At 35.6% G+C, this 25,867-nt stretch overlaps 1 protein-coding gene across 3 annotated transcripts in view; it reads right to left on the reverse strand.

The window, feature by feature from the left end:
- Positions 1-25,867, reverse strand: part of RASSF9 (Ras association domain family member 9) — a 112,922-nt gene that overhangs the window by 55,570 nt on the left and 31,485 nt on the right. The window contains exons 5-6 of one of the 3 annotated variants that reach the window (XM_027107122.1): positions 10,956-11,038; positions 1,057-1,148 (exon numbers count right to left, since the gene is read on the reverse strand). The exons of 1 other annotated variant lie outside the window; for it this stretch is intronic. In XM_027107122.1, coding sequence (XP_026962923.1) covers positions 1,072-1,148; positions 10,956-11,038 — 160 coding nt within the window. In that variant the 3' untranslated portion in view covers positions 1,057-1,071. Of the gene's footprint in view, positions 1-1,056; positions 1,149-10,955; positions 11,039-25,867 lie in introns of those variants that run through there. One more of the 3 variants, XM_027107124.1, reaches the window with a different exon arrangement.

The raw sequence follows: 25,867 nt of genomic DNA on the forward strand, positions 1-25,867 counted from the left end.
AAAGATTCCTCCCTTTCTGGGCCTTGTGCCAGGCAGCTTAGGGTGCTTGCCATCTTCCACATTAGGGCTAAGAACAGACCAAGGCAGTTAAGATTTTGATGAGTAAGAGGCTACATCTTGCTACCCTGCCCTAATAATTCACTAGAGTATGCCAAAGAAGAGGTTAGCATTAGTAAGAGAATTGCTCATCTTATAGTTGTTTCATTCTGATAGTAGAATAGGATTTTTCCCTTTTCTTCATTACTTTTCAAGCATAAAATCTGAAAAAAACTGATAACTTTTCCTCAGCTCAAGAGAGGGGAAAGTGGGGTATAAGCAGATAAATGAGGGCCAGCCTCGGAGGGAACTGGGCTGGGGATTTCCTGTCCTTCCAAACTTCCAGGGTATAGTTAGGTGGTTTGTATTTACATCTGCCAAATCTCCTCTCATCAGAAAGAAGGTTAAGTCTACTCCCTATCCTGTAATTATGGTTTTTGGTTCTGAATTTTTGATTGAGGCCCCCAGGTAGTGTTTTTGCTGGCACAGATCTCTTCCTACCTAGAGCTTTGGGTGGGTCCATCCCACTATGTTGGAGGTATTTATCCTTTTTTTTTTTTTTTTTTTCTTTTAAGTTCCTTCAGCAGCCCTCTCAGCAGCTCTGTTCACTTTAAATTGTATCAGGAAAATTAAAGAGAATATCTTTTCAATACAAAAAACATTGTGAAGAAATTCTGAAAAATAAGTTTATTGGATTTCAACCCAGTGTTCTACACTGATTATTTTTTAGCTTCTCTATATAGCATTTTATTCAGAAGTCTTTAATAAATTAAATTACCTAGGCTGTTAATAATTCTAGAGATTATATCAGAAGCTGCGACATTTTCTCCTGCCACATTGTGCTACAATTAGTCTTTTATCAGCTTCATAATTTATGACTATTTTTTTACACAGTCTTTTAAATTTTTCCAAAAGTTGGTTTCCTTCTTTGTAAGCTTCTCTTTATTTTTAATAATATAATTTGCTTTCTGTGGTTTGGAATGACATCATACCAATGGAAATTATCATATTAGACAAGAATATTAAAATTACATTTTATTGTAAGTCATTGAAAATGTTCATAGACAAATGGAAATGATCAGACACCATTTTTGCACTATAAAACGTAAGTCCTACAAAGGAGATAATGAAAATAAAATAAATAGTGATTAAATTATGAATAATTAAGTGAACCAAAGGAAAATATGTAAAATTAGATTATCTACTCTTATTCCACATACATATGTTGATATAAAATGATGTTCCTTTATTTTTCACCAAACTCAGTGCTTTGCAATGATTGCCTCTATTGTTTTGATACTACATTAGTGCTGGTAGCATTTAGGATTTTGTTTGTTTATGTATCAGACCTATTCACAGTGGCTAAAACAAAAAGGAATTATTTCTTTTCAAGTAACAAGTCAGGAAATAGGCAATTGAGGTCAGTGCAGCTGCTTAACGAAATCATCAAGGACCAACACTCATCCTGGCTTCCTGATCTACCATCCTTAGCATATAATTTTGGACACTGCTTCACTTCCAGGGAATTTGATCTTATTTCAGGCAGAAAAGAAGGGCAAAAGGCAGGGCAACTCAGTCTGTCCTACGAAGAGACCTCTACTTATAACCTTGGCTGGAATGCAGCAACCCCAGACCCCTTGCAGTTATTTTTAAACATGTGTTTTAACCAAATAAAAGTGGGGCTCTCTTAGGCCTTCCTCAAAAACACAAGAAAAATCTCAAACAAACAACCTATCCTAATTAGAAAAAGAAGAATAAACAAAACCTAAAGTCAGTAGAAGGAAGGAAATAATAAAGATCAGAAAGGAAATAAATAATATAGAGATTAAAAAAACAATAGAAAAAGTCAATAAAACCAAGAGCTGTTTGTTCGAAAGGATAAACAAGATTGACAAACCTCTGGCCAAGCTCACCAAGAAGAAAAGAGAGAGAACACAAACAAAATAAGAAATGAAAAAGGAGACAAAACAACTGATAAGCAGAAATACAAAAAACCATAAGGGAATACTATGACTAATTATTTGCCAACAAATTCGACAACCTAGAAGAAATGGACAAGTTTCTAGAAACATATAGCCCACCAAAATTGAATCAAGAAGAAATAGATAATTTGAACAGACCTATCACTAGAACTGAAATAGAATCTGTAATTTAAAAACTCCCTACAAACAAAAAGTCCGGGACCAGATGACTTCATAGGTGAATTCTACCAAACATACAAAGAAGAATTTATACCAGTCTTTCTCAAACTCTTCCAAAAAATTGAAGCGGAGGGAACACTCCCAAGGACATTCAATGAAGCTACCATCACCCTAACACCGCAACCAAAAACACCACCAAAAAAAAAATTACAGGCTAAAAGCAGGGCTGTCTTAGTAAGAAAATAATATATTTGCCATTGCATTTCTTTCTGACAGAAATAGGTTACAACACTATAATGATTGCAGAAGTTTTCAAAATTAGAATGCTTAAGATTCAACTAGAATGTTTATCAGAGGTAGATTTCAAGTCCTCAAAAGGAGAGACTCATTCAGTAGGGGAGAGTCATCTCAGTTAATTCTGATACAGATGCTTCACAGACCATTCTTTGAGAAATGCTAGTAAATTCTAGTAAAGTTCATTGAAGATCCTTTCCATTACTATTAGTGGAGTTCAAAGATAATTGGTGTTTTAATTTATTTGAACTTTTTGCTTCATCTTCTTGTAATTTTATTCTTTTACTTCTAATATTTTCCATCTTTTTCTTTATTTCTATATATGAGACTATCTGTTATTGCAAACCTTGTCATTTCTAATAATAATAATGATTAAGTGAACTTAATTACTTTTCTATCTTCATTGATTCTTTTTTTTTAACACATTTATTAATTTATTTTTGGCTGCATTGGGTCTTCGTTGCTGTGCAGCTCTTCTCATTGCAGTGGCTTCTCTTGTTGCGGAGCACAGGCTCTAGGCGTGCAGGCTTCAGTAGTTGTGGCACATGGGCTCAGTAGTTGTGGTGCACAGGCTTAGTTGCTTCACGGCATGTGGGATCTTCCTAGACCAGGGCTCGAACCCGTGTCCCCTGCCAGATTCTTAACCACTTCACCACCAGGGAAGTCCTGATTCTTGAAACATAAACAGTCTGGAAACTGTTATATGCTTTTGGGAATAAACTCTAGATGCATTACTTAAGGTAAATTTTGAGACATATTTAAAGATGGCAACATATTGAGACTTTTTCAAGTTTGAGAGTATGCAAGCATCAAATCCTCAGAACTGCTGTGAAAGAAGACTCCTTTTCTATCTCTTCCCTTTGATTCTGGTACTGATTTTAACAAATATCTTTCATAGCCTTCCATTGACTAGAATGTGATCTACCTTAAAAGAAGCAAAGGAGCTTAGTAGCTGTAAATTACTAAGCAGTTCCACCCTCCTTGCTCATATTCAGTGATGAGCTAGAGCAGGCTTGTGCCAGCTAATTAGAGGCAAGTGTCAACACCTATTTCCAACTCCATGCTCAATGACGTCAGCTTGGTAGTTTGAAATTGGCCTTCCTGGGTATATTTTACACCACAGAAATTGGCAAATGCTACAAATTAAGTTTTTGCTTTGTTTTTACTAGAACATTACTGCTTATAAATTTACCTGACTTTCCTCAGCTTCAACCCCTCAGAAATTTGAGTTTTGTTTTACATAGCTAAGAGGTAGGGCTGAAGGAAGAAAGAAAAGAAAAAGGAAGGAAGGAAAGTGGGAGAAAGGAAGGAAGGATGGAAGAAAAAGACAGAGATTTGGTGAAATCAATCAAAATCTGGGCCTCCTTTGTTCTCAATTTCATTCAAAATTTTTTAAAAAAATGAATTAGAGTCTGAGGATCTGAAATAGAGTCCTTCTTTTTTTTTTTTTTTTTTTTTAGTGGGTTGCGGGGCCCCCCCACTTTTGTGGCCCCTCCCGTTGTGGAGCACAGGCTCCGGACGCGCAGGCCCAGCGGTCATGGCTCACGAGCCTAGCCGCTCCGCGGCATGTGGGATCTTCCCGGACTGGGGCATGAACCTGTGTCCCCTGCATTGGCAGGCGGACTCTCAACTGCTGCGCCACCAGGGAAGCCCTAGAATCCTTCTTAATAAAATTAAATTAAAAACTTTTTTTTCAATACCATACTAGTTTCTACTAAAAAATCCTTGGTTACATTAAAATTGTTTTACTCATCCATCTCCAGATGAAGAATCTAGGCATTTTTGAAGGACAGGATAGGAAGAAAGGTGTGGAATAGCTCTAGAACAGTCATATAAATCATTTACTGTGTTCTGTAGGATACAGATTATGGGTTGCTGAGACCATCACAATGGAAGGTACGGATTTGCTTATAAAAAAGTAGAAAGTCAGAACTGAGTCAGCTCTCAAAGAACACTACAGAATGTTGTCCTGTAAAATGCTACCAAGACAAGCTGCATGGTTAGGCAGCCTCCACACAACCTGTTTTTGCAAGATGCCCTTGACTGATGCATAGAGCCAGCTATCCTTAAAACAACACAGCAACACAGTATGATAATAGTGAAGAAATAATTTTGTAATTGCTTTTGTTGTGGCAGTTCTATGGAATCCTCAAGGCAAACTGCATACTTTGAAATGGGATGAACTACTAAGTTAGTAGTCCAAAAACAACAGTCCCACCTAGGTCATTGATTAATGACATGCAATACATGCACTCTGGTTAAGTTTGTATTTTGCAAGTCAATCTAAATAAGTCTGGCACACCACGTAATAGACTTGAAAAAAGATCTCGACTAAGGACATGAACTTTGGGAAGACAGATATACCAAGAGTCATTGTAAAGAATGCAGTCACCATCCCTTCCAAAAGAATCCAGCATTACAGTTTAAAATAACAGAAATTCTGAAATAGGTATTTTATGAACAGACAAGGCAGTCATAAGACTCTGTTAGCTGTGTATACATACATATTAAATGTTCTTATTTTGCTTCTAATTTTTAGTTAAATCTGTCACAGTATCTGTCTGGTTCCATTCACTTTTACCTATATACACCATGAAAGACATTTTTCTAATTGATGTTAATATTATTATCAAATGTTCTTCTCAAAAATTTTATACCAAACTATTGAACTAAAAGTGATTAAGTCCACCCAATCTCATGTGTATTAAATATTCACTTGGTAAAAACCTAACTCAAAGTAGAGAAAGTTTTAAAATAGGCCAATTTCACAATAACTGAGGACAGGTGTGGAGGTGACAGAGGCATAAGGGTGGATCTAGGGCTCACACATTGTCCTTAGAACTCTTTCTACCTACTCACCCTGCTTCTCTCTGAGTTTTGGCCACATTCTCTATTAATACAATCAGGTTTCCTCCATGTGGTGGGGAAAACGGGCAACGCTAGCACTTAATTATACTTTCTGCACTGTGAATCCAGAAGCAAGAGAGTTACTTTTTTTTTTTTTTTGGTACGCGGGCCTCTCACTGTTGTGGCCTCTCCTGTTGCGGAGCACAGGCTTCGGACGCGCAGGCTCAGCGGCCATGGCTCACGGGCCCAGCCGCTCTAGCGGCATGTGGGATCTTCCCGGACCGGGGCACGAACCCACGTCCCCTGTATCGGCAGGCGGACTCTCAACCACTGCGCCACCAGGGAAGCCCAAGAGAGTTACTTTTAAGCCTTCTAACAAAGAAAGAATGTCCCAGTTTAAATTATGTGTTTATCTTTGAAAGCAATCACTGTGGAGAGGAGAGTGAATTGGTCAAAAGGCCTAAATGAGAAGCTAAGCCAAATACCTTCTCCTAAATCTGGGAACAGTTGAAATTGATATGATTTATTTCCAGTACTTTTTAGCTTCCTCACAAAAGTTAGCAGAATTTTAAGAGCTTTTTTTTTCCAGTTCACACAGGAATAGCTGATGAACATATATAACAATTTCCAGCTTACAAAGTGTTTCTTCACAAATGTCATCATATTTGCTTGAGGTAGTTTGAGTAGGTTTTTGTCCTTTGTTGCTGAGAAGCCTAATTCACAAGGCCTAGTGGGCTTGGTTTTCCATATTCAGTCTAATTCATTATAATTATAATTATTCCAAATGAGAAAACTGAGATTTAGTGATGTTTTTCAAGTACCCAAGGTGAATAAGGATTCTATTTCAGAATTTCAGACCCCAATTCATGTTTCTCTTTTTTTGTTTTTGTTTTTAAATTTTGAATGAAACTGAAAAGAAAGCACGTCCAGCTATTGATGCATTTTATCATCTTATTTATTTGTTTATATTTCTGTACTATCATTAGCCTGCCTTTTGAGGGCAACTATATCCGAAAGCCAGTAAGAATCCAAGTGTTGCTTTCACCTCAGTGACCATTTATAAATTACTTTTTGGTGAATGAGAAACAGTGACTCCATTTGCACTGTAAGACTTCCTTGTTCTTGATTAAATTGCTAATTTGAATCAATAGGAATAGAAAGTCACCTTGGTTCTTACAACAACACTGTTAGGTGAACGTATTGCTCAATTTTCTGTTCATTTTGTGGAAGAAAATCAGAGCACCATTAGCCTAAGACTTTATTCAAAAATGCTGTGAACAGAAATGTTCACAATGACCATTGTCACGAAGAAGGAAGGAAAATTTTAGCTGAGCTTTAGCAAGAGGAGTTATACAAAATTGAGCTAATTTTGGAAATAGTTGGTCAAAATCAGTTCTGGGAAGATGGAGAAATTGTTCTGCAGATTAGTAGTTATTTGTTAGTCAGTTAGAATTTCTCAAGAAGTATGAGGAGGAAGTGTTAGGGACTAAGGTCATGTGTCAGTAGGGTGGGAGAAACAGCTGTGGGAGACAAGGACTTGCCTCAGTAGAAACTGTCAGTCTTTCAAGCTCTCTTACAATTCTATTCTAGTCTATGGAGTACAGACTCATCTCCCCTCATTTATGTTTGGGTTACATTGTCTGTCTGGACTGCATATAAATAGAACTCTGTTAATGCGTCTCATTATTTATTTACAAGAAGATCTAGCTTTTTGAATTCCTTTTTAAAATAAGTTATTTGTACTTAACTTAATCAAACCCCAAAATTTAACCAAAACAAAACAAACCTAAAAAACCCCTCTTTCACTCATTGTCACTAAATGTTTTTTAAAATATTCCCCTGATAGCTTTGATCTGCATTCTAGCATCATCTATAATTGGACAGTAAGAAGTATGTAGGGCTTGCTTAATACATGAATATAATATGATATATAATTTAATACAGTAGTTAAAAGGATGAATTAATATATCTTAATGTAAGCTAAATCATTTGAAATCTGTTACCTTAAATATATTAACTTGGAAAATAGCATCAATAATTCTGTTCACTGGAAACCATGTAACAGCAGCCCTGAAAATGTATGAGCGCTGAATAATATTCATTATGGAAATTCATTTTCTAATAACATATCAATGTAGCCCTGTCCAACTTATAATATGCTCACCTGATTTACAACGGACCTTCTTGTAATAGTTATCAGGGTCATACATAGTTAATAATTCAATATATCAGCCTAATTTGAAAGAACTAATTGCTTTATTGAACAATATAATTAAAATATGTCTAATCTGTTGGGTATTTAAACATATTAACATGGTGACAAAACAAGTTTAACCAACATTTAAAGGTTCCCAGTCATCACCACAAAACAACATGGAGGGAAAAGTAAAGAAACCAAGAGGTACCTGTCTATGCACAGTGTGTTCATTGGACTCACTGTATCTTTGGATCAGACTGGTTTTGAAAACAGAGTGTTTCTATAAATAATAAATGCAGTCACCCCAACAGAGAATCTTTCTGTTTTGACAAGAACAAAAAATTAAAATATATCAGTTGCTTCACATCTCCCACAACACTGCAATAATCTTGGAAGCACAAGTGTTTCACCTTGTCAACATTTCATTGTCAATACATGTTTTAAGCAAATATTAATATAATACATAGTGTCATTGTACCTGTAATGCATAGGAAGCCATTTCCATAATTCTAATAATTAAGATTACTCAAACACAACCGCCTACCATTGGATTAAATTGAAAATATGTAGCCAAAATTATCTGAAGTAAGAAGCTTGAGACCAAAGAGTCAATTTCTTGTAAGAGTAAATTTAAATGTAACTTCTCTCCTGATTGAGATCCTCCCAGAAATAAATGCACCAGGTGAGTGACATTGCCTCTCACCAAAATAAAGTTTAAAGTGTATCAAAGCTGCTGTACCCCTTAGCCCACAGCCTTCTTTCCTGCAGAAGCCCAGTGACATTAAACTTTCTTGCCTGCCTGAGAGGTAGAATTCCATTGTGGTTAAACGTAGAGATTTTAGAGATAGCTACTTGGGTTCAAACCTTGGCTTTCCCACTCACTGCCTTTAGGACACTGGACAAATCACTGAAAATATCTACCTTAGTGTGCTTACTTTTAAAATAACAGAAATAAGAAATAAAAACCTACCTCACAGCATTGCAGTGGTAGTTAAATGGTTGGGTAAGTGCAAAGCCCTTTAAAACAGTGCCTGGGGCTTCCCTGGTGGCGCAATGGTTGAGAGTCCACCTGCCAATGCAGGGGACACGGGTTTGTGCCCCGGTCCAGGAAGATCCCACATGCCGCGGAGCGACTGGACCTGTGAGCCATGGCCGCTGAGCCTGCGCGTCCGGAGCCTGTGCTCTGCAACGGGCGAGGCCACAACAGTGAGAGGCCTGCGTACCGCAAAAAAAAAAAAAAAAAACAGTGCCTGGTTCATAGTGTGAACTGTGTAAATGTGAGTTCATATTATTGTTTATCCCCATCCCTGTTCTAGATGGCCAGGGTGTCTTTCTACTGGGGAAAACCTTTAAATAAAGTTTAAAGGCATAAACCTGGGCAGAGACATAGAATTTGGGTGACTGATGGCTAATTTGACGATCCTAGGGAAGTGGACTCAATAAGTAGTGTGATAATTCCCATTAAAATTCAAACCTCAGGATCATGGACAGAGACAGCAATGAAAGGTCAGACTTCTATATTCTGGCTCTTTTTTCTGTTTCCTAGGCTATTCTTAGAATGGGATACTATAGGTCCACTTTCAATGTAGTTTTGGTTTACAGTATTCTCAATCTGTCTCCAAGAAAATACTCAGAAAATGTTCAAATTTTGAAAGTAATTCTAGTTCTCATTTTACAGATAAAATAACTCAATTTAAAAATGATTGCTTGATCTTTCTTATGTCACACAAGTAATCATAACAGTTAATCCCATGTTGGAATCAACTAGTCACAGATTGAAATACTTCCATTTGGAATCTCACTATATCAAACCAATCAAGGGTAAATTCAGTTAAAAAAACTGAAATAGGTGAGCTATAGAAAAATGAAAGATTTTAGCATTAGAACAGACCATGCTGTCCAAGTTGAAATAACAAAGACTTGTAACCCAAATGCCTAAGAGAATTTCATATTCTGAAGTAATCAAAAGTGTGTTTTCCTAAGTCAGTTTTGTTTGCTCCTCTGATATTCTCTCTTCAGTGTTAATGGTACCATTCTGTCAATGTGAATGGCAATCTGGTGATTCATCCTAGACTTTACCTTCTCTTGCCCCTGCTTCTTTGCAAAAAGCCCAATTATTGGGGCTTCCCTGGTGGTGCAGTGGTTAGGAGTCCGCCTGCCGATGCAGGGTATGCGGGTTCGTGCCCCGGTCCGGGAGGGTCCCACGTACCGCGGAGCGGCTGGGCCTGTGAGCCATGGCCGCTGAGCCTGCGCGTCCGGAGCCTGTGCTCCGCAACGGGAGAGGCCGCGGCGGTGGGAGGCCCACGTACCAAAAAAAAAAAAAAAAAAGCCCGATTATTATACTTCAAAATCCCTCTCTAGCTCCTTTCCTTCCACATCTCTACCTCACTTCCAGCTCTTAGCAGTTTTGCCTGGATTGTCTCTTGACCTCCTTTCTCATAATATTCCATCGAAGTCAGAGAATGTCAAAACCTTAGTATTAAATATAAAGGCCCTATGTAATAAGACCCAACACCTTCCTCCTCCTCTTCACTCCTGAAGGTGAGTATGAAATATTTCCTGCTCTGAACTTCCATATTCTGGGTTAAACACTAGGAAAATTATTGTTTTGCTGTTGTTTTCTGCTCAGACTCCTTTCCTTACCTCTCACAGAAGTAGGACAGATGGCCCAGCCTGGCTAGTCACAACAGCCTCACTCCACTGGCAATAGTTATTGGTCTAGAACAGATTTAGCCTGTCCAATCAGAGTCTCTTTCCGATGTTTTTCTTATGGTTCTAACAAGAAACTCTATTGTCCTGGACACATGGAACAGGAAACATGGGGTCTTGGGTCAGCTAATGGCCCCCATCACATGAAAAAGCCTGTCTGTAAGATAACAAATGATGCTAAGTGGAGAGGAAAGATACGTAGAAAAGTAGTACTGGCAGAGTTGAATTCCTCTTCTAAACCCTGAAGTTTTCAGAGATGCCAAGATTGCAACAGATCTTCCTTTAATTGTCACAGAATCTTCATTATCTTTACAACATATGTAGTTTTTTGTATAAGCAACTTAATTGGGTTTCTGTCACTCACAACCACAGAGTCCTAACTATAAAAATACACAACCTGGACCACATGCTGTCTGAGCACTCTCATTTTCTATTGATTTGTGTTTGTGTATTTTATTCCCCAAATAAGACTGAAAATTTAATGGAGGAGGGGAGAGGGTGGTGCTTCATACATGATTCTGCAAATATTAACACAGTAAATAATACATAATTGTTGAATAAATATGTTAACAGATCACTAATTTAGCAAAGCTTTGAAAATAAAGCAAATTTAAACTCTTTATATATAATTATGGATTTTGAAATAATAAATATTTATAAATCAGTTTAAATTTTTTTCTCAAAATAAACTTATAATATTTGACCACAGTAGTCTTATAGCCCAATGTTACCATTTTGCAGATGAAAGATATAGGCCCCAAAGTGATGAAACTTGACCAGGATCACCGTGTTGATACATGGCAATCTTCTCAACCTTATCCAGACAAGAGGCAAAAAAAAAAAAAAAAAAAGCTTTATAATATTTGCTTGGACTATCCAAGCAAAAGTAATTCAATGAGTTAAATTAGATAAAATTAATTAATCATCTTTATCAGTGTCATTGCTTTCATTTACTTAAAGCTTCCTTTATTTATATTTATTGTTTCTGCTTTTAACAACAAATTTCCCAGGAATTAAAATTCTAGTCACTATAAAAAATAGATTTCTTTCTTTTTTATGTGTTTATGTTTGTCCAACAGAGAGTAAATCAATAGTAAAGAAGAGAGTGAGTCTGTCAATATGACACTCCAGGATATGTAATTGATTCTTAAGCTTTTGACATTTGCCCTAAATATATACTGAGTATCGTCCATCAAGACTTCTTAAAGATTTTTTTCTTTATTAGAAATAAACAGTGAAAGTTGATGTGAATCAGTCTTACAAAATTTTCTCTGAGATATAGGTTTCTCACAGAGTACTTAGTGAGAAATGAAATATTTCAGAAATATTCATGAATGTTTTAAAGTTGAAAAAAATTCCAAATCAGATAAAGAGCATGTGAAATTTAAAAGGGCAAAATTCTTTTTTTCAGTAAAAAATATTATTTCCTTTAAGAAAACTAGTTTAAGCTGTTTATATGAAAATTTCATCAGTAAAGTTAGGGATTAATTTTATCTGTTTAATTTAGTATCTGCAAAAAAAAAAAAAGCACCTACTTTGTTTTACTTCTACACCACATCTAATTTTTTCAGTAAAACATTCACCACACATCAAAGTATACCCCAGATGTGGTCACTTCTCACCATCTCCACTGCTGTCACCTTCATTCAAGCCACCATTTCCCACCTGAATTGTTTCAGTGGATTTTTACTGTCCTGTATACCCCACCTCCAGTGTTCTCTTTTACATACAATATCCATAGGGATCCTATTAAAACATTGCTTTGATTTTGTCCCTCCTATGTCTTCCCAGTTTACCCAGAGAAATGGTAACCTTTATGATGGCCTACCAGGCTGACACAGTCTAGCAGTTTCCTCTCCGATTTCCCATTACTGAATCCTCCTTGCCATGCTTCCAACCATCCTCTCTTCCCTTCTGTTCTGCGAACACATCATGCATGCCCACAATGCAGTTTATGCACTCTCTCTTCCCTCTGAAGTGCTCTGCACCCTGTTATTTATACATCTTGCGTATTTCCTTCTTCAAGCATCTGCACAAATTTCAACTGTTCAGGGAGACCTGGATTGACCATTGTACATAAAATTAGCCGCACTTCTGTAACATGCTTTGCTTTCTCATAGCAAGTTATGCTAGCTAAGTGTTGAATATTTTTTTATCTCCATTAACTACAGTACAAGCTGAATGAGAGCAGGGACATTGTTTTGTTCACTGACATATCCTCAGAAACAAGTAAGGGTTCAAAAATATTTACAGGATGAAAGAATAGATAAATAAAGAATGAATGAATGAATGGAGTAGCACCATCTAAAATCTATAGTGAGGGGCTTCCCTGGTGGCACAGTGGTTAGGAATCCGCCTGCCGATGCAGGGGACACGGGTTCAAGCTCTGGTCCAGGAAGATCCCACATGCCACAGAACAACTAAGCCCATGCGCCACAACTACTGAGCCTGCGCTCTAGAGCCCATGAGCCACAACTATTGAAGCCCGCACACCTAGAGCCCGTGCTCCGCAACAAGAGAAGCCACTGCAATGAGAAGCCGAAGCACCACAACGAAGAGTAGCCCCCGCTTGCTGCAACTAGAGAAAGCCCACACACAGCAATGAAGACCCAACACAGCGAAAAGTAAACAAAATAAAATAAATAATAAATAAATAAGCAAAATCTATAGTGAGGCATTTAAGAAATTTTTAATTGTTTCTAACTATTTTCATTACTTCTATCATTTTCATTTCCAAGTTTGTGGGTTTTATTCTAAATAATTTGGACAGATTCTGCAGTTGGAGTTAGATTCATGACTTTAAGGTAAATATGACGTATTTCTTCCAGGTTAGTGCTTGAGGACATACCCTTCCTAATTTGAGCCTTCAGATAAGACCACCTTGATTACAGTCTTGTGAGAGCTTTTGAAGGAGAGGACCCAGCTCAGCTGTTTCTAGGAAACTGTGAAATAATAAATTTGTGTTGTTTCTAGGCTGCTAAGCTTTGAGATAATTTGTTATGTACCAATAGATAAATAATCAGATTAGGTAATTTTGCATGAATTTATCCTTGCATAGAACTTGAAATATAAGTTTTTCTGGTGTTTTCTAAAGACATATTTTCTTCTTTTGGCAGTGCAGCAGTTTATCATTAGCAAAGTATAGTTTCTTCATCACCCAGGCATCATCACCCAGATCTAAGAATAAGCAAAACTTTTTGAAAACTTTTTCAGTTTTTTTAGTATAAAGGAGATGTTAGAGAAATTATTCCATCATATATTATATGTAAAGGTTAAATATGCTCTGATTTATTTATTGTCCTCAGTTTGTTTTCCACATATTCTATTCTATTGTTTCTAAGAGAAGTTGCTTATCTGTGGAACTTTCCATTTCCTATCTCTTGTAGAGCCTTTTTGATTGTTTATTCTGTTTTTGTTTTTGGCACATCTCTGAGATTATTCTTTGCCTACATAATCGCTCACCTAGTTTTATGACCACTTTTTTTCTTTGTGAGTCACTACTGTTCTCTTTTGATTTACTGGATGTTTTTCCCCTCAGTGATATATTAGCATTTCTTCTTTTGCTTTATGTAATTAGGAACTTGTATTCAAACAAGACAAAGCAAAACAAACTACAACCAAAACAAACAAACAAAAAACGCCACAAAGACTACCAAGACTTTAGGGGATACTATTATACTTCAACAAAATCACCTCAGCACATTTGTGTTACAACACAATAGCAGATCATTTGTAAAAACAAGAAACTCAAGAACAGCTTTTTTAAAGGAAAAATAATTGAATATAGGTAAAGTTAATAGAATTTAATAGGTAATAAGTTAATAGGTAAAGAAAATAGAATAGAATTTATAAGTCACAAAACCAGCATCATTAACCTAGAATTTCTGTCTCTAAACCTTCATGAAAGAAGTAGGTGGTCAATATCTTGACTAGGAAGAGAATCATGGGATCAAATAAAATATGCTCAGTTTTCAACAGGTGAGGATTGAAAACAGAGAGAATCTTATTAATTTAAGATAGTTTCATCCTAGAAAGAAAGCAATTACTGTGCCCTTTTCTCCTATTGGTGAGTTACACTGCATCTGTATATAATTAAATGTTTACTGTAATCTGACCTAAACCCTTCATCTCATTAGATTCCTGAAAGGAAACTACTGTATCCTCCCCATCCCCTGCCCATCACTTAGTAATATGTGTTTCTGTGTATAACTACACCCTGGAGCTTAATTATGTCTTAAGTATAATGCAAATCAAATTATTATTTGTCCTTGGAAGTCCTTGCCATCAGATATAAGGAAATAAGAAAAGGAAAACAGCAGAATGACTTTTCAGTCCTAAATAACAACAAACATCCTACTTACTTTCTTTTTTCAAGTTATTTTCTGCACAGGAACTAGCTCTCAATTCAGTAGATGCATTCTATTGTAAATTATTAACATCCTGATGACATGCATGTTCAAGTGTTAGTTTGAACCAAATGAAATTGCAGATTTCTTAAGTGAAAAATTGTTTAATAGCAGTAACTTTATACTGCTTAACCTAGCAGGATACCTGATTTTCAATTATTCTTTTAAGAAATGTTAACCTACGTTTGGGTTATTATTCACTTGAAAGGAGCTATTTGTTTTCCACATTGTTTTTAAAATCCATTGAACACCTTTGCATATGAGATTTTATCTTTTCCAAACTCATTTATAATCATACTTTTCAGCATATTCCAGACTTGAAACAACACAATATTATATATAACACCAACTAGATTACCTCTTGACCCAGGTGTGGACCTGTGCTGGTGTAGGTTTACATTTGTGTTTCAGTTGTCTGTAATTTTCTATGAGAACATAAATCAGCCTTTTAAAGCCAGGATTGAATTTCTCTTGTGATCAGTGGAACATTTGGTCAAGCTGATTTTTTTTTTTAATTACAGATATAGAATATGCTCACTGTAAAAAACTTAGTATGTATAATTGGACCAAATGGAAAAAATGAAAACCAATTTCTACATAGAATACCTAGGTTACTATTCTGATGTATGCTCTTCTAGTTTTTCTTCCCCTATATTATATTTACATAAATCAGCATATGCACTTGTATTATATATTTTGTGTATGTGCATGTATGTATATACAATTGCATAGAAAAAAATAAATGGTTGGTGAGCCTGTTAACATGTCCTCTTTATGAATTCTTATTACTGTAGTATCCTCTACTCCTCTGCATCTATGGACATTTTGAGGCAAACATTCACCTATTCTCTCACATTGTTTTAGAAACATGAGTATTTGTAGACTCCTATAACACAAGTACACAAAGGTGTGCTTCGACTCATGTAAAATCAAACATAATAGAAATGAAGCTTTGTCTACTAAGTTAAAGACAAAATAGAAATTAGCTGGCTACTTAATTCAATAAATAAAGTAAAAGTAGAAAAAGTAAAAACTTCCCGAATAATTTAATTACTTCTCAATGAATGTGAAAAAAACAATTGTTAAGACTACAATTTAATTTGGACTAGGCAAGCCAGTGTTTCCCAAGATGCTTCATAAAATGCTACTTTAGTGGATCTTTTTTAGGTGTAATCGAAAAAACGGAGTTAAGAAACCAAATAATATTGGACATATTCAGTTACCTTAAGTGAAGCAGGTTATTTGTTGTTGTTTGTTATTGTGTATTTTTGTTTGTTCTTAACACAGATATTCTCAGATCTTTTAATACGCTAATATACATTGCAAATATCCAATAATAGAAAGCAGGATACAATATTTTCCCAAATTTTGGGCCATGGAACTCCTCCACTTCTTTTATTTAAAAGAACTGACAAGGGTTTCAATGAACAATTCCTGACAAATGCTTGTGTACAAATATCAGAAATGATTTTCCTTGAATGTTTAGCATGTTGTTTCTTTTAGTAGCTTCTATTTAGTGGTCTATGTAAACTAGATTAGAAGCCTTGTGCAAATTTTCTAACTTGATAGCCTCACATGCCTTTAAACTCTTTAAATTCAGTGATCTTTACCTTTCTGACTCTTTAGTCCCCAAGGTATTTGGATGTTAATTTCCACGGCTTAATCTTAAACTCTGAAATATTTTTCTTTTATCACCTCCTCTATTCTTTCACTTCTTTACTTGACTGAACAAATTCCCAATTACTAGACATCGGTATTTCAATGCACCTCTTCCTTTTTTCTTCCTCTTTGGTTTTATCAGTATAACCAGTCACAGCTCTTCTTAAAGTCATTATAAGGGATAGCCAAGGCTTAAGGCCACTGCTCTGTGAATTTTCTCTTAGTTATAGAAACTAATTTTTCAATTCTAACAATATCTCAAAATCAGCAAATCAGAACCTTTATTTTTTAATCTACTCTTGGTTCTACTAAGTCCCAATCAATTTACAATTTTATATATCTTTTGTCTCCTTCCTCAACCATAACCCAAAGTTTCAAACACTTTCCTACAGTTAATACTGCTGAATATCTCTCCTGTCTTTCCCTTTGTAATCCCAAGAGCAGCCACCATTTAGTACCTCATTCGCTCCTAGCTACACTTTTGCAATAGCATCTATTCCGTGTGTCCTTCCAGAATAATAGTCTCAAAAAGGTTTTGATCATGTTATAGCCAATTTATTGACTATTTAAATTAAATACAAGCAAATGCAACATTTATGTATCACTTTTGCCAAGTCTATTTCCTTTAGCCAGGCTAGACTGGCTCAGATCTCTTGTTCATTTGTTAATCTTTGTATTCCTTTGCTTATGCTTTTTCTCTCTACCTACAGCTTTCTAAGTCCTTCAGGGTCCAAAATAAGATCTTTGACATCATGCACTTAGTTTCAAATCTGACTGTATTATCGTGGGAAATTTGCTTATCCTCTTTTAGCCTCAGTTTTGTTTTGTTTTTTTAATCTGTATGTTTGAAGTGATAATATCTATCTCACCCTTGTGCAGTTGAAATGAGATAATGATTGCAAAATCCCTTGTTAAATATAGATCCTCAAAAATGTTAGGTTCCTTTCCTAACTGATTTTCGCTTCCATATAGGCTTTCTTTAAAATTCTGTCATGTTACTTTTTATTATAATTATCACTTCCACTCTTTCATGGCTGTATGTCTTGCTTCTTCAGTAAGTTCTTAGAGACTGCACCCATCTTGAATCATACTTCTTTTGTCTCCACCACAGTATATAACATGTATTATATTCGTTGTTAGGATCATCAAATATTAGTTGAATGGATTTTGCTATATAAGTTATAAAATCTTCTATTGAAGTACAAACTAAAATCTTGAAAATTTAAATTGTGAAGGATTTCATGTGAGCTCCTAATCTGTAGATGACGAAAAAAAAGTCATCTAACTTTTGGTATTTAAAAAGAAAACACAAAAGGGAGGAAGGAAGGGAGGGAGGAAGGGAGAAGGAGAACAACAATTAAAATCTGGTTTTTGAAAAACAAAATGTATATACAGTTTAAGATGAGAAACTGATATGAAAGAGCTAGAAAACGAGTTTTATTCTCTGCCTACAACATTAACAGCATGGTAATGCTTGGAGGAAAACACTGCTATGCCTTAGTTTCAGCAACTCTAAAATGCAGGTAAATTCACTTTAACTCTCTTCCATATGAGTTATGATGGTAGGACAATATCATATGTGGAAATGTTTTGAGACTTTTGGAAAGTTTCAAAGAACTGCTATATATAAAGTGAGATCATCATTGTGTATACTGTAAATATTGTATAGATGTGTTTCTTATAGATTTATAATATTAATTTATTCTTATAACTTCTTCTTATTAGTCGTGATTTCATATTTACATGGCATTCATTATACCTGATATGATGTACTCTTTCTTCCCTGACTCTCTTGATGAATGTGCTCCCTGAAGTTCAGATGTCTCCAAGTTCAGCTGTTTCACCCATCCGTAAAGGCTGTGTGTATTAAGTGTCTAAAGCTCAAGATGTTTTTTTATAATTAGAGTACAGTAAGCTCTCAATTATCTATGATAGTGGGTTACTGGGAGAGCCTATATAAACAGATTGGTTTGGAGATTTGTCACTTTGAGTAAACTCTCCCAGGGTGTCTGCTGGGAGTGGCAGAAAGGGTAGGGTGAGAGGAACAGGCAGGCTGACTCCTCACAATGACTGGAGCTCCAGAGGGTGGCTCAACAGATAACTTCTGGAATGTCCCTGTGTCATTCCGCCCTCGAGGATGAGAAGACTGACAAAGCTGAGAGCCTCTAGCAACAAACATTTGTTGAGCAAACGAGTGAGTGAGAGGATTGACTTGGTGTGGCTCCAGCAGGGGAGAGGTCTCTTCTTTTACTTCCATCCCAAGTTTGGAGTAAATAAATGCATGCTCTAAAGAAAGACTGTGGTACTGCAAACTCTTATCTCAGGAAGCTAGACTTCCATGAGAGACAATTCTGTCATATGTTCTGTAAAATATATTCACTGCAACAAGGCAACAAATAATAACAAAATATTTTTAAATCAATGCTAAATATGGAATATTACTTCTTTAAAGATTGTACAATATTTATGACATTCAGAAACAATATTTCTGGGACTTCCCTGGTGGCACGGTGGTTGAGAGTCTGCCTGCTGGTGCAGGGGACACGGGTTCAAGCCCTGGTCTGGGAAGATCCCACATGCCGCGGAGCGGCTGGGCCCGAGCACCACAACTACTGAGCCTGCGCTCTAGAGCCCACGAGCCACAACTACTGAGCCTGCATGCCGCGACTACTGAGGCCTGCGCGCCTAGAGCCCGTGCTCCGCAGCAAGAGAGGCCACCGCAATGAGAGGCCCATGCACCTCAGCGAAGAATAGCCCCCCGCTCGCCACAACTAGAGAGGGTCTGCACGCAGCAGCAAGGACCCATCGCAGGCAGAAACATAAATAAATAAATAAATTTATGAAAAAACAAAACAAAACAATATTTCTTCTGTTCCTTTGGAAACTGCTGTTGATTTTCTGTAGTAGATACATTGAAAATTGTAAACTGTTTATTGAGACGGGGAGAAGGTGCACGCCTTCTAATTGTACAACCAGTTGTCGAATGATTGATTCATTTGAATTCAACCAATATTCATGAAATACTTGTCAGTTCCAGGCATTTTCTAGTTACTAAGGATGAAAAGGTAAACAAGATACTTCACCTGTCCATTTGTTGCTTCTGTGGGTACGTTGGTATGAGTTGCAGAGAGATTTGATCCCAGGCTCTAACTCCTCCAAGGCTACATGACACTTTTCTATCAGTTCTGTTTTGTCTTTTTTTTCCAAAGAAGGAAATGACACTAAGATAAATATTCTTAGACTATTATAATTGGGACAGTAAGTGTCACATTAACACAGACTGCGAATAATCCACTTTCCTAAAGGCAACATGTGGAAAGAGAACTCTATTGGGGATTCAAAGGTCTGAATCTCAGTTATAATTCCACCATTACTATCTATAAAACTTCAGCTGTCTGGAACTCTGTAATATGAGATGTTTGGACTACATGGACTCTTAAAGATGTCTCAGACTCTAACTGCAATAAGACCATAATAAAAGAAAGATGGGATTTTTGAGAACTACATGGATGACAAAAAGCAATGGGACATGGAATATGAGGATTTGGTAGAGTGAAGAGTTTAAGGAGGTTCTGAGGATTCCAATTTGGATAACCTGTGTCTGGGTAAAAGTTTTAGAGAGGTTAGTTAACTGCTAACTCCTTCAAAATACAGGCGAACTGAGGAGAAAGCAGCAGCCAGGATGATTCATATATTTGACAATTGAACACTAATTGCCTAAGAAAACTATAATCAATCTTTTTTTTTTCCTTTCCCTGACTTGTGTGTTCTTGTTCTACCCATCTAGAAAAATTCCACTGGCATATGCATAAAAACTCATTACTCACTTAGCATGGAGTAGGCATACACTCTTCAAGCCTCATTTAATTTGTGTCTACAAGGAATGATGAATGCTCAGCATGGGCTCTAATGATGATTTTAAGATAGTGGAGTAAAGCATAAAATAGTGACCACCCATGATCCCAGCTAATGGCGGTATTAAGTACAATAAGGTAGAGACAGAGACTTCCAGAGCCAGTTTCAGCCGAGCTTCCGTGGTGACTGAGGCCTACACAGAGTGCTTGTGAGAGTCCATTTGTAATGACACAGCACTGCATCAAGGCTTTAAAGTATTTAACTTGCATCATACCCTCCAACTGCATTATATACGGAAAGTTGCTTATTTATGTGTGTATATGTGAAAAGCTGAAAGATTTTAGTTCAAAATAAGTAGATCATTTTATCTTTTTATAGTATTTTGGGATTCTTCATCCTGAATCATTATCATTGATATTTTGGTTATAATGTAATAGCCATATGATTTTTTTCCTATAGTATTTTTATCACTTGTATCTCCAAATATTAACTGCTAAAAAAATCTTTTTAAAAACTGTAACATCGAGATAGAGGTCAGAGCTGTTTTCTTTCCAGTTGTATCATAACCATCATCTAATTCCTCACGTGCCAAAGTTACAAATTGCCTTCTCTCTAGCTCAGCTAAAGTGAAGTAACATTAGAGGAAGATGGTCAGCAATCCCCTGCTTCCTTTGGAAATTGGGGTCTTGATTATGTCTTTCTCGATGTTGTCTGTTATGAAATAATAGTTGTAAGGTGAAATGTACTATGCATAGAATAATGCATATTTGCTCAATAATGTTTTTTGAGAAATAAAAGAAACACTTCATGTGATAGCATTTTTAGCCAAAAATTATATCACTTTCTTATTCTGTTATAACAGGAGTGTAGGTCTGTCTTCCTGTCAAGAGCTCCTAAATTGTTCTAAGTCACCAAGCATTAGAAATTATGACTCCTTCTTATGTATATAAAATGCCGATTATCATAAAAAATATTTATGAACTTGATCTCTATCTTGAGAAAAAAGAGAATGTAAACATTCTGCACCTCTCTTTTGTAATAACTTGATTCCTTAACAATTAAATATTACTGGAAATTAATTTTTCCTGAAAATCAGTCAGATGTTTTTGACAAATCGTCATTTGGTGTCTGAAAGATAGTCTTCACGACACATAAGTTACTCACACCAACATCTCTTAACTTTGAAAATTCCATGGTCCATTCTAAGATTCTTCAAAATTTTTGCTGCCTTTAACTGTCTGTTCTGTGAATAGACAATCCCTTCATAATTTGTCTCAATGACCAGCTATGGTGCAACTTTATCTTATTTTTGTTAAAATTTTGGTTGTTGCTTCAAATTCAGTATAAACATGTAGTTATTATATTTCATTTCATTGCTCTATTTCTGTCCTTTTTCTTCCACACACAAATTTTTAATTTTCATGCTGGATTGTAGTCAAGTATGTAAAGTGAATTTTTATGATGTAGCACAAACCATATAAATAAATACACAGCTGAAATGGCAATGGGATGAATAGATAGACACTGTAAATAATCCCCAAAAACTCACAGCAAAAACTACAGCATAACCTACTCTTCAACCCGGTGGGCATTTAAATTTTTTGACAAATAAAATGGTGCATACTTCTTTTATTATCCTTAGCATATTAAAAAGTAATAAGATCAAGAATATATTATTATAATAATACTTGCTATAATAATAAAAGCCTACTTATGCCAAGTGCCATGCTAGGTATTTTTTTAAATTAATTTTTATTGGAGTATAGTGACTTTACAATGCATGCTAGGTATTTTTCATGCTACATCACTTATCCTTAAATTATTACAAAAAGTCAGATACTATTATCTCAGTTTTCTAGTTGAGGAAATTCAGGCATGAAATGCTTGAATAATTTGACTAAAATCATGTAGGAAAAAAGGCTGGAATCCAAATTGAACTGAATAGATCTGGCTTCTTGAATAAAAAGTGTCTTAGCTATTTTGTAGACGAAATCATATTTAATTTAAGCCCGTAAAACACAACACTTTTGGATAGTTTATTATTCTTAATATGCAAGCCTACTTACTGGCCTGTGTGAGGAAAAAAGTATAAGACACATCAAAAATATCTGCAGTACTTACATGGCAACAGTAGTCCACACAATAGTCTAATTTCTTCTATCATTTTTGCCTCAGAATAAGCACTATTTAAAAAATGAGACAATAAGGCTTCTGTCCTTGGTCACCTGCCATCTCTGGAGCTAACTTTTAACAAGTGTCTGTTTCCAGATTTCCTTTGGCTTCTGACCCTAGAACTGTTTCTGTCTTTCCCAAGCCAATGACCTCTCTTGGTCATTTTGAGAATTCTTGCACTTCACATCCTTTCATTTTTGCTTGGTAAAGCCTTCAGTTACTCACCAGCTCTGTTAGAATTAATAAACTGCAATTGAATGTCATTGCTTTGGAAACATTCAGGTAGCTATTTTAAAGCACAAAAGTTGCCATCTAGACCTCCTCAGTCAAATTCTCCAGGGTGAAGTTTAGGAATCTCTATTTTTAACAAGAACTCTTTGTGATTCTGTTGTGGAGACAGCTTTGGGAATTACTGCAGAAAGCTTCATGGCTCAGAATGGCCAAAAAAGTTAAATTTCCAACCCAGGGCATGTTCCTCCCTAGTTTGACCTACTTTTGAATTATAAATCCCGGTTAGCATTACCACCCTTCATCCCGGGAAATTGCTGTTCCTCTCAATATTTGACATTTGTCATGTTATAATCCTTTGGAAGATGACCTCAGGAGTGAGTGGTGTGAGTGAATGCTGAAAAGGGGATATATAGCCTTCCTGTCCATCTTTGAGCTCTTTCCCCTTAAGGTAATTTATCTTTTCTGTCAATACTTGAGAAGCAGAAAAATTATTGGTAATCACTGTGTCAAATAGCTGCACTTACTAGAGGAGTGATTCATGAAACTCGTATACATAAAACGTAATGCTAAGAAGCTTTTCAAAATCTTAGTTTCAGTTCTGAAATGGTATAAAACTTTCTCCACTGTCTTGTGTGGAGTATGACGAATGCTACTTAGAGTGAAAAATAAACTTTAAAAATATGATTCAGAATGGAAAAACCTTACCTTGAATATGCATCTATATAAATGCCAGTGTATTTGTGCTGAGTGATAGACAGTTACGATATAATCTTTCCAAGATACTTAAATTATAAAATGGAAATAATTTATAGAAAGGGAAAGAGGTAGTGTTCATTTTGAATATAGTATGTAAGCGTATTTTACTCAAGGATAGAAGTTTCACTTTTTTTCATTACTTACAATAATAGTTAACATTTACAGAACAACTTTTATGTTCAAGGAACTGTGCTAGCCCTTTGAGTTATGAATCTGATTTTACTAACACTTTTTTTGGTGACTACTAGGTGCTAATCTCTATTAGACACTAGAGCAATATAAAAATAAATAATACAGGCTCTTTTCCTCTCCATCTCTATTTCCAGCATAGTTTTTCTGTTCTGGAAGCACAAATGATGTTCTTTTTTCCTGGCCATATATTGTTTAGCTAATGTAACCATGACTTTTTTGTCTATCAGGACTGGTACTAACAGCCCTACAGCCCTGCCCTAACTAATTTGGAAAGAAATGATAAGAGCGAAAATGTTGGGAGAGGCAGAGTTTTGAGTTTTAACTCCTCTTTTGTCAGTTAGTGGGCTACTTTAATTTAACCTTGTGTAGACTCTGCCAGAGATAAAAAAGAGAATAGAGCCAAGAACAATAAATGTATATCTAACATGTGTTGTGCATGTACCAAATCCATTGAATACATTACCTTACATAATTTAACCTAGCTTAAAAAAAAACCTTAAGGAGTATCTAATTTATTTTTTAACTTTTCTTTTTCTTAAAGCTTTTAATTTGTTATTAGCCCTAAAACTGTGATAAATATCATAGTTTGTGTGTGTTTTCACAAAACTTTGCATATGTTTTTTCACAAACTTTGGAATATATATTTTTAAAATTATTTTATAGGTAGGTATCTGACATCCTGGGATTCAAATGGTTTGCTTACAGCACTCAGGCTTTCTGTTCCCAGTTGGTTGACCTTGTCATTACTCATCACTCTCTAGCTGTTTGGTGTTCATGAAGGTCTCTGGAAAGCCTCAGCAAAGAAATGAGAGAGTCAGAGGGGTATTCTATTTTATACAAAAAACATTTTTAATGTGTTTAAATTATAAAGATTATATATATATATGTATTATATATACTTGTGCCCCAAATGATCACTTTAATATAAAAACCCAGCAAAAATTATGCATCTCCATTTTTATATGATTTGCTTTCTGGTATGCATGGGTTTTTTTAAAACAGGGTTGGTCTATATACATTTTTAATTCCTTTCTTTTAAACTAGAATTTCACTGTTGTATGGTCTTATAAACATCAGAATTAATATTTATAAATTTCTCACACAAATAATACCTCAGAATTTACCTAATAATTTGTCTATTATTGGACTTTTAAATTCATAAAACTATAAAACCTAAATGCATATGTGTTTTCATAACTTTTGGAATACTTTCTTGCCATTTATTATGAACAATAGGAGTACTGACTGAAAGCTGTGAATAATTGAGAGTTGTTGATAGATACCAATATTCGCAAGTTACTTTCCAATGTTAGTTATCGCAATTGCCTTAAGTAAATCTAGGTGACTAGTAGGCCATTTCATTTACAGTTGACCCTTGAACAACACGTGGGTCAGGAGCACGGACCCCCAAAAGCTGAAAAATCTGTGTATAACTTCATAGTCTGCTCTCTGCTATCCACAGTTCCATATCCTCTGATTCAACCAACCGTGGACCATGTAGTACTGCAGTACATATTTAATGAAAAAAATCTGCATGTAAGTGTAGTGGACCTGTGCAGTTCAAACCAGCGTTGGTCAAGAGTCAACTGTATTCTACTTCCAAAGTGAGAAGTTCTTCAGTAATCTGAGTGGTGGGGCCCGTACATGGTAATAGCACAAATTCTAATAAAATACACAGCCAAATCAATGGAATGGTATAGGAAGTCCAGAAATAGACCCCAAATACATACCAGAGATTGGTTCACCAAAGAAAGGTGGGACAAATTTATTTGGTAAGTGATGTGGGATAACTGGTAACTATCAAAAAAAAACTCTTTCTACTTCTGAACATTGTAACAAACTGAATTTCAGATAGTTCAAATGTTTAAAAGTAAAACATAAAGCATAGTATAAAAAAGACATGATAGAAACTTATTTTTAAAATTACTTATCACGCAATGGAAAGGCCTTTTTAAGAATAACCAAAAACAAGAAAAAAACCCTCGTGTTATTAATGAGAAAAATCCATAAATTCAAATTCAAAAAATTAAAAAACATTTTTGCATTCAAATAAAATAAAAAAGACAAACAGCACACACCGTGGGAGGGAGGAGTACATTTCCAACTCAGTTGTTAAAGAGTTAATTTCCATAAAGAATAACCAGCAATGTTTGTTAAATTTAAAAAAATCCATTTGTCACTCTGACACATTTCTACATCTAGTAATCTAGCCTCTCAGAAATGCATTGATGGGATAATAGTAAATGATTGTTTATAATAGTAAATGATTGGGAGACACAGAAATGCCCATCAAAAGAGGACCGGTGAAATAAAATTATGATAATTGATATAGTGAAATTCCCTGCTGCCATCAAACAGAATAAGGAATCGCT

The sequence above is a fragment of the Aethalodelphis obliquidens genome, unplaced genomic scaffold (genome assembly GCF_003676395.1).
Source record: "Aethalodelphis obliquidens isolate GAN/ISIS:26980383/991018 unplaced genomic scaffold, ASM367639v1 scaffold8, whole genome shotgun sequence".
Classification (NCBI taxonomy): Eukaryota; Metazoa; Chordata; class Mammalia; order Artiodactyla; family Delphinidae; genus Aethalodelphis; species Aethalodelphis obliquidens.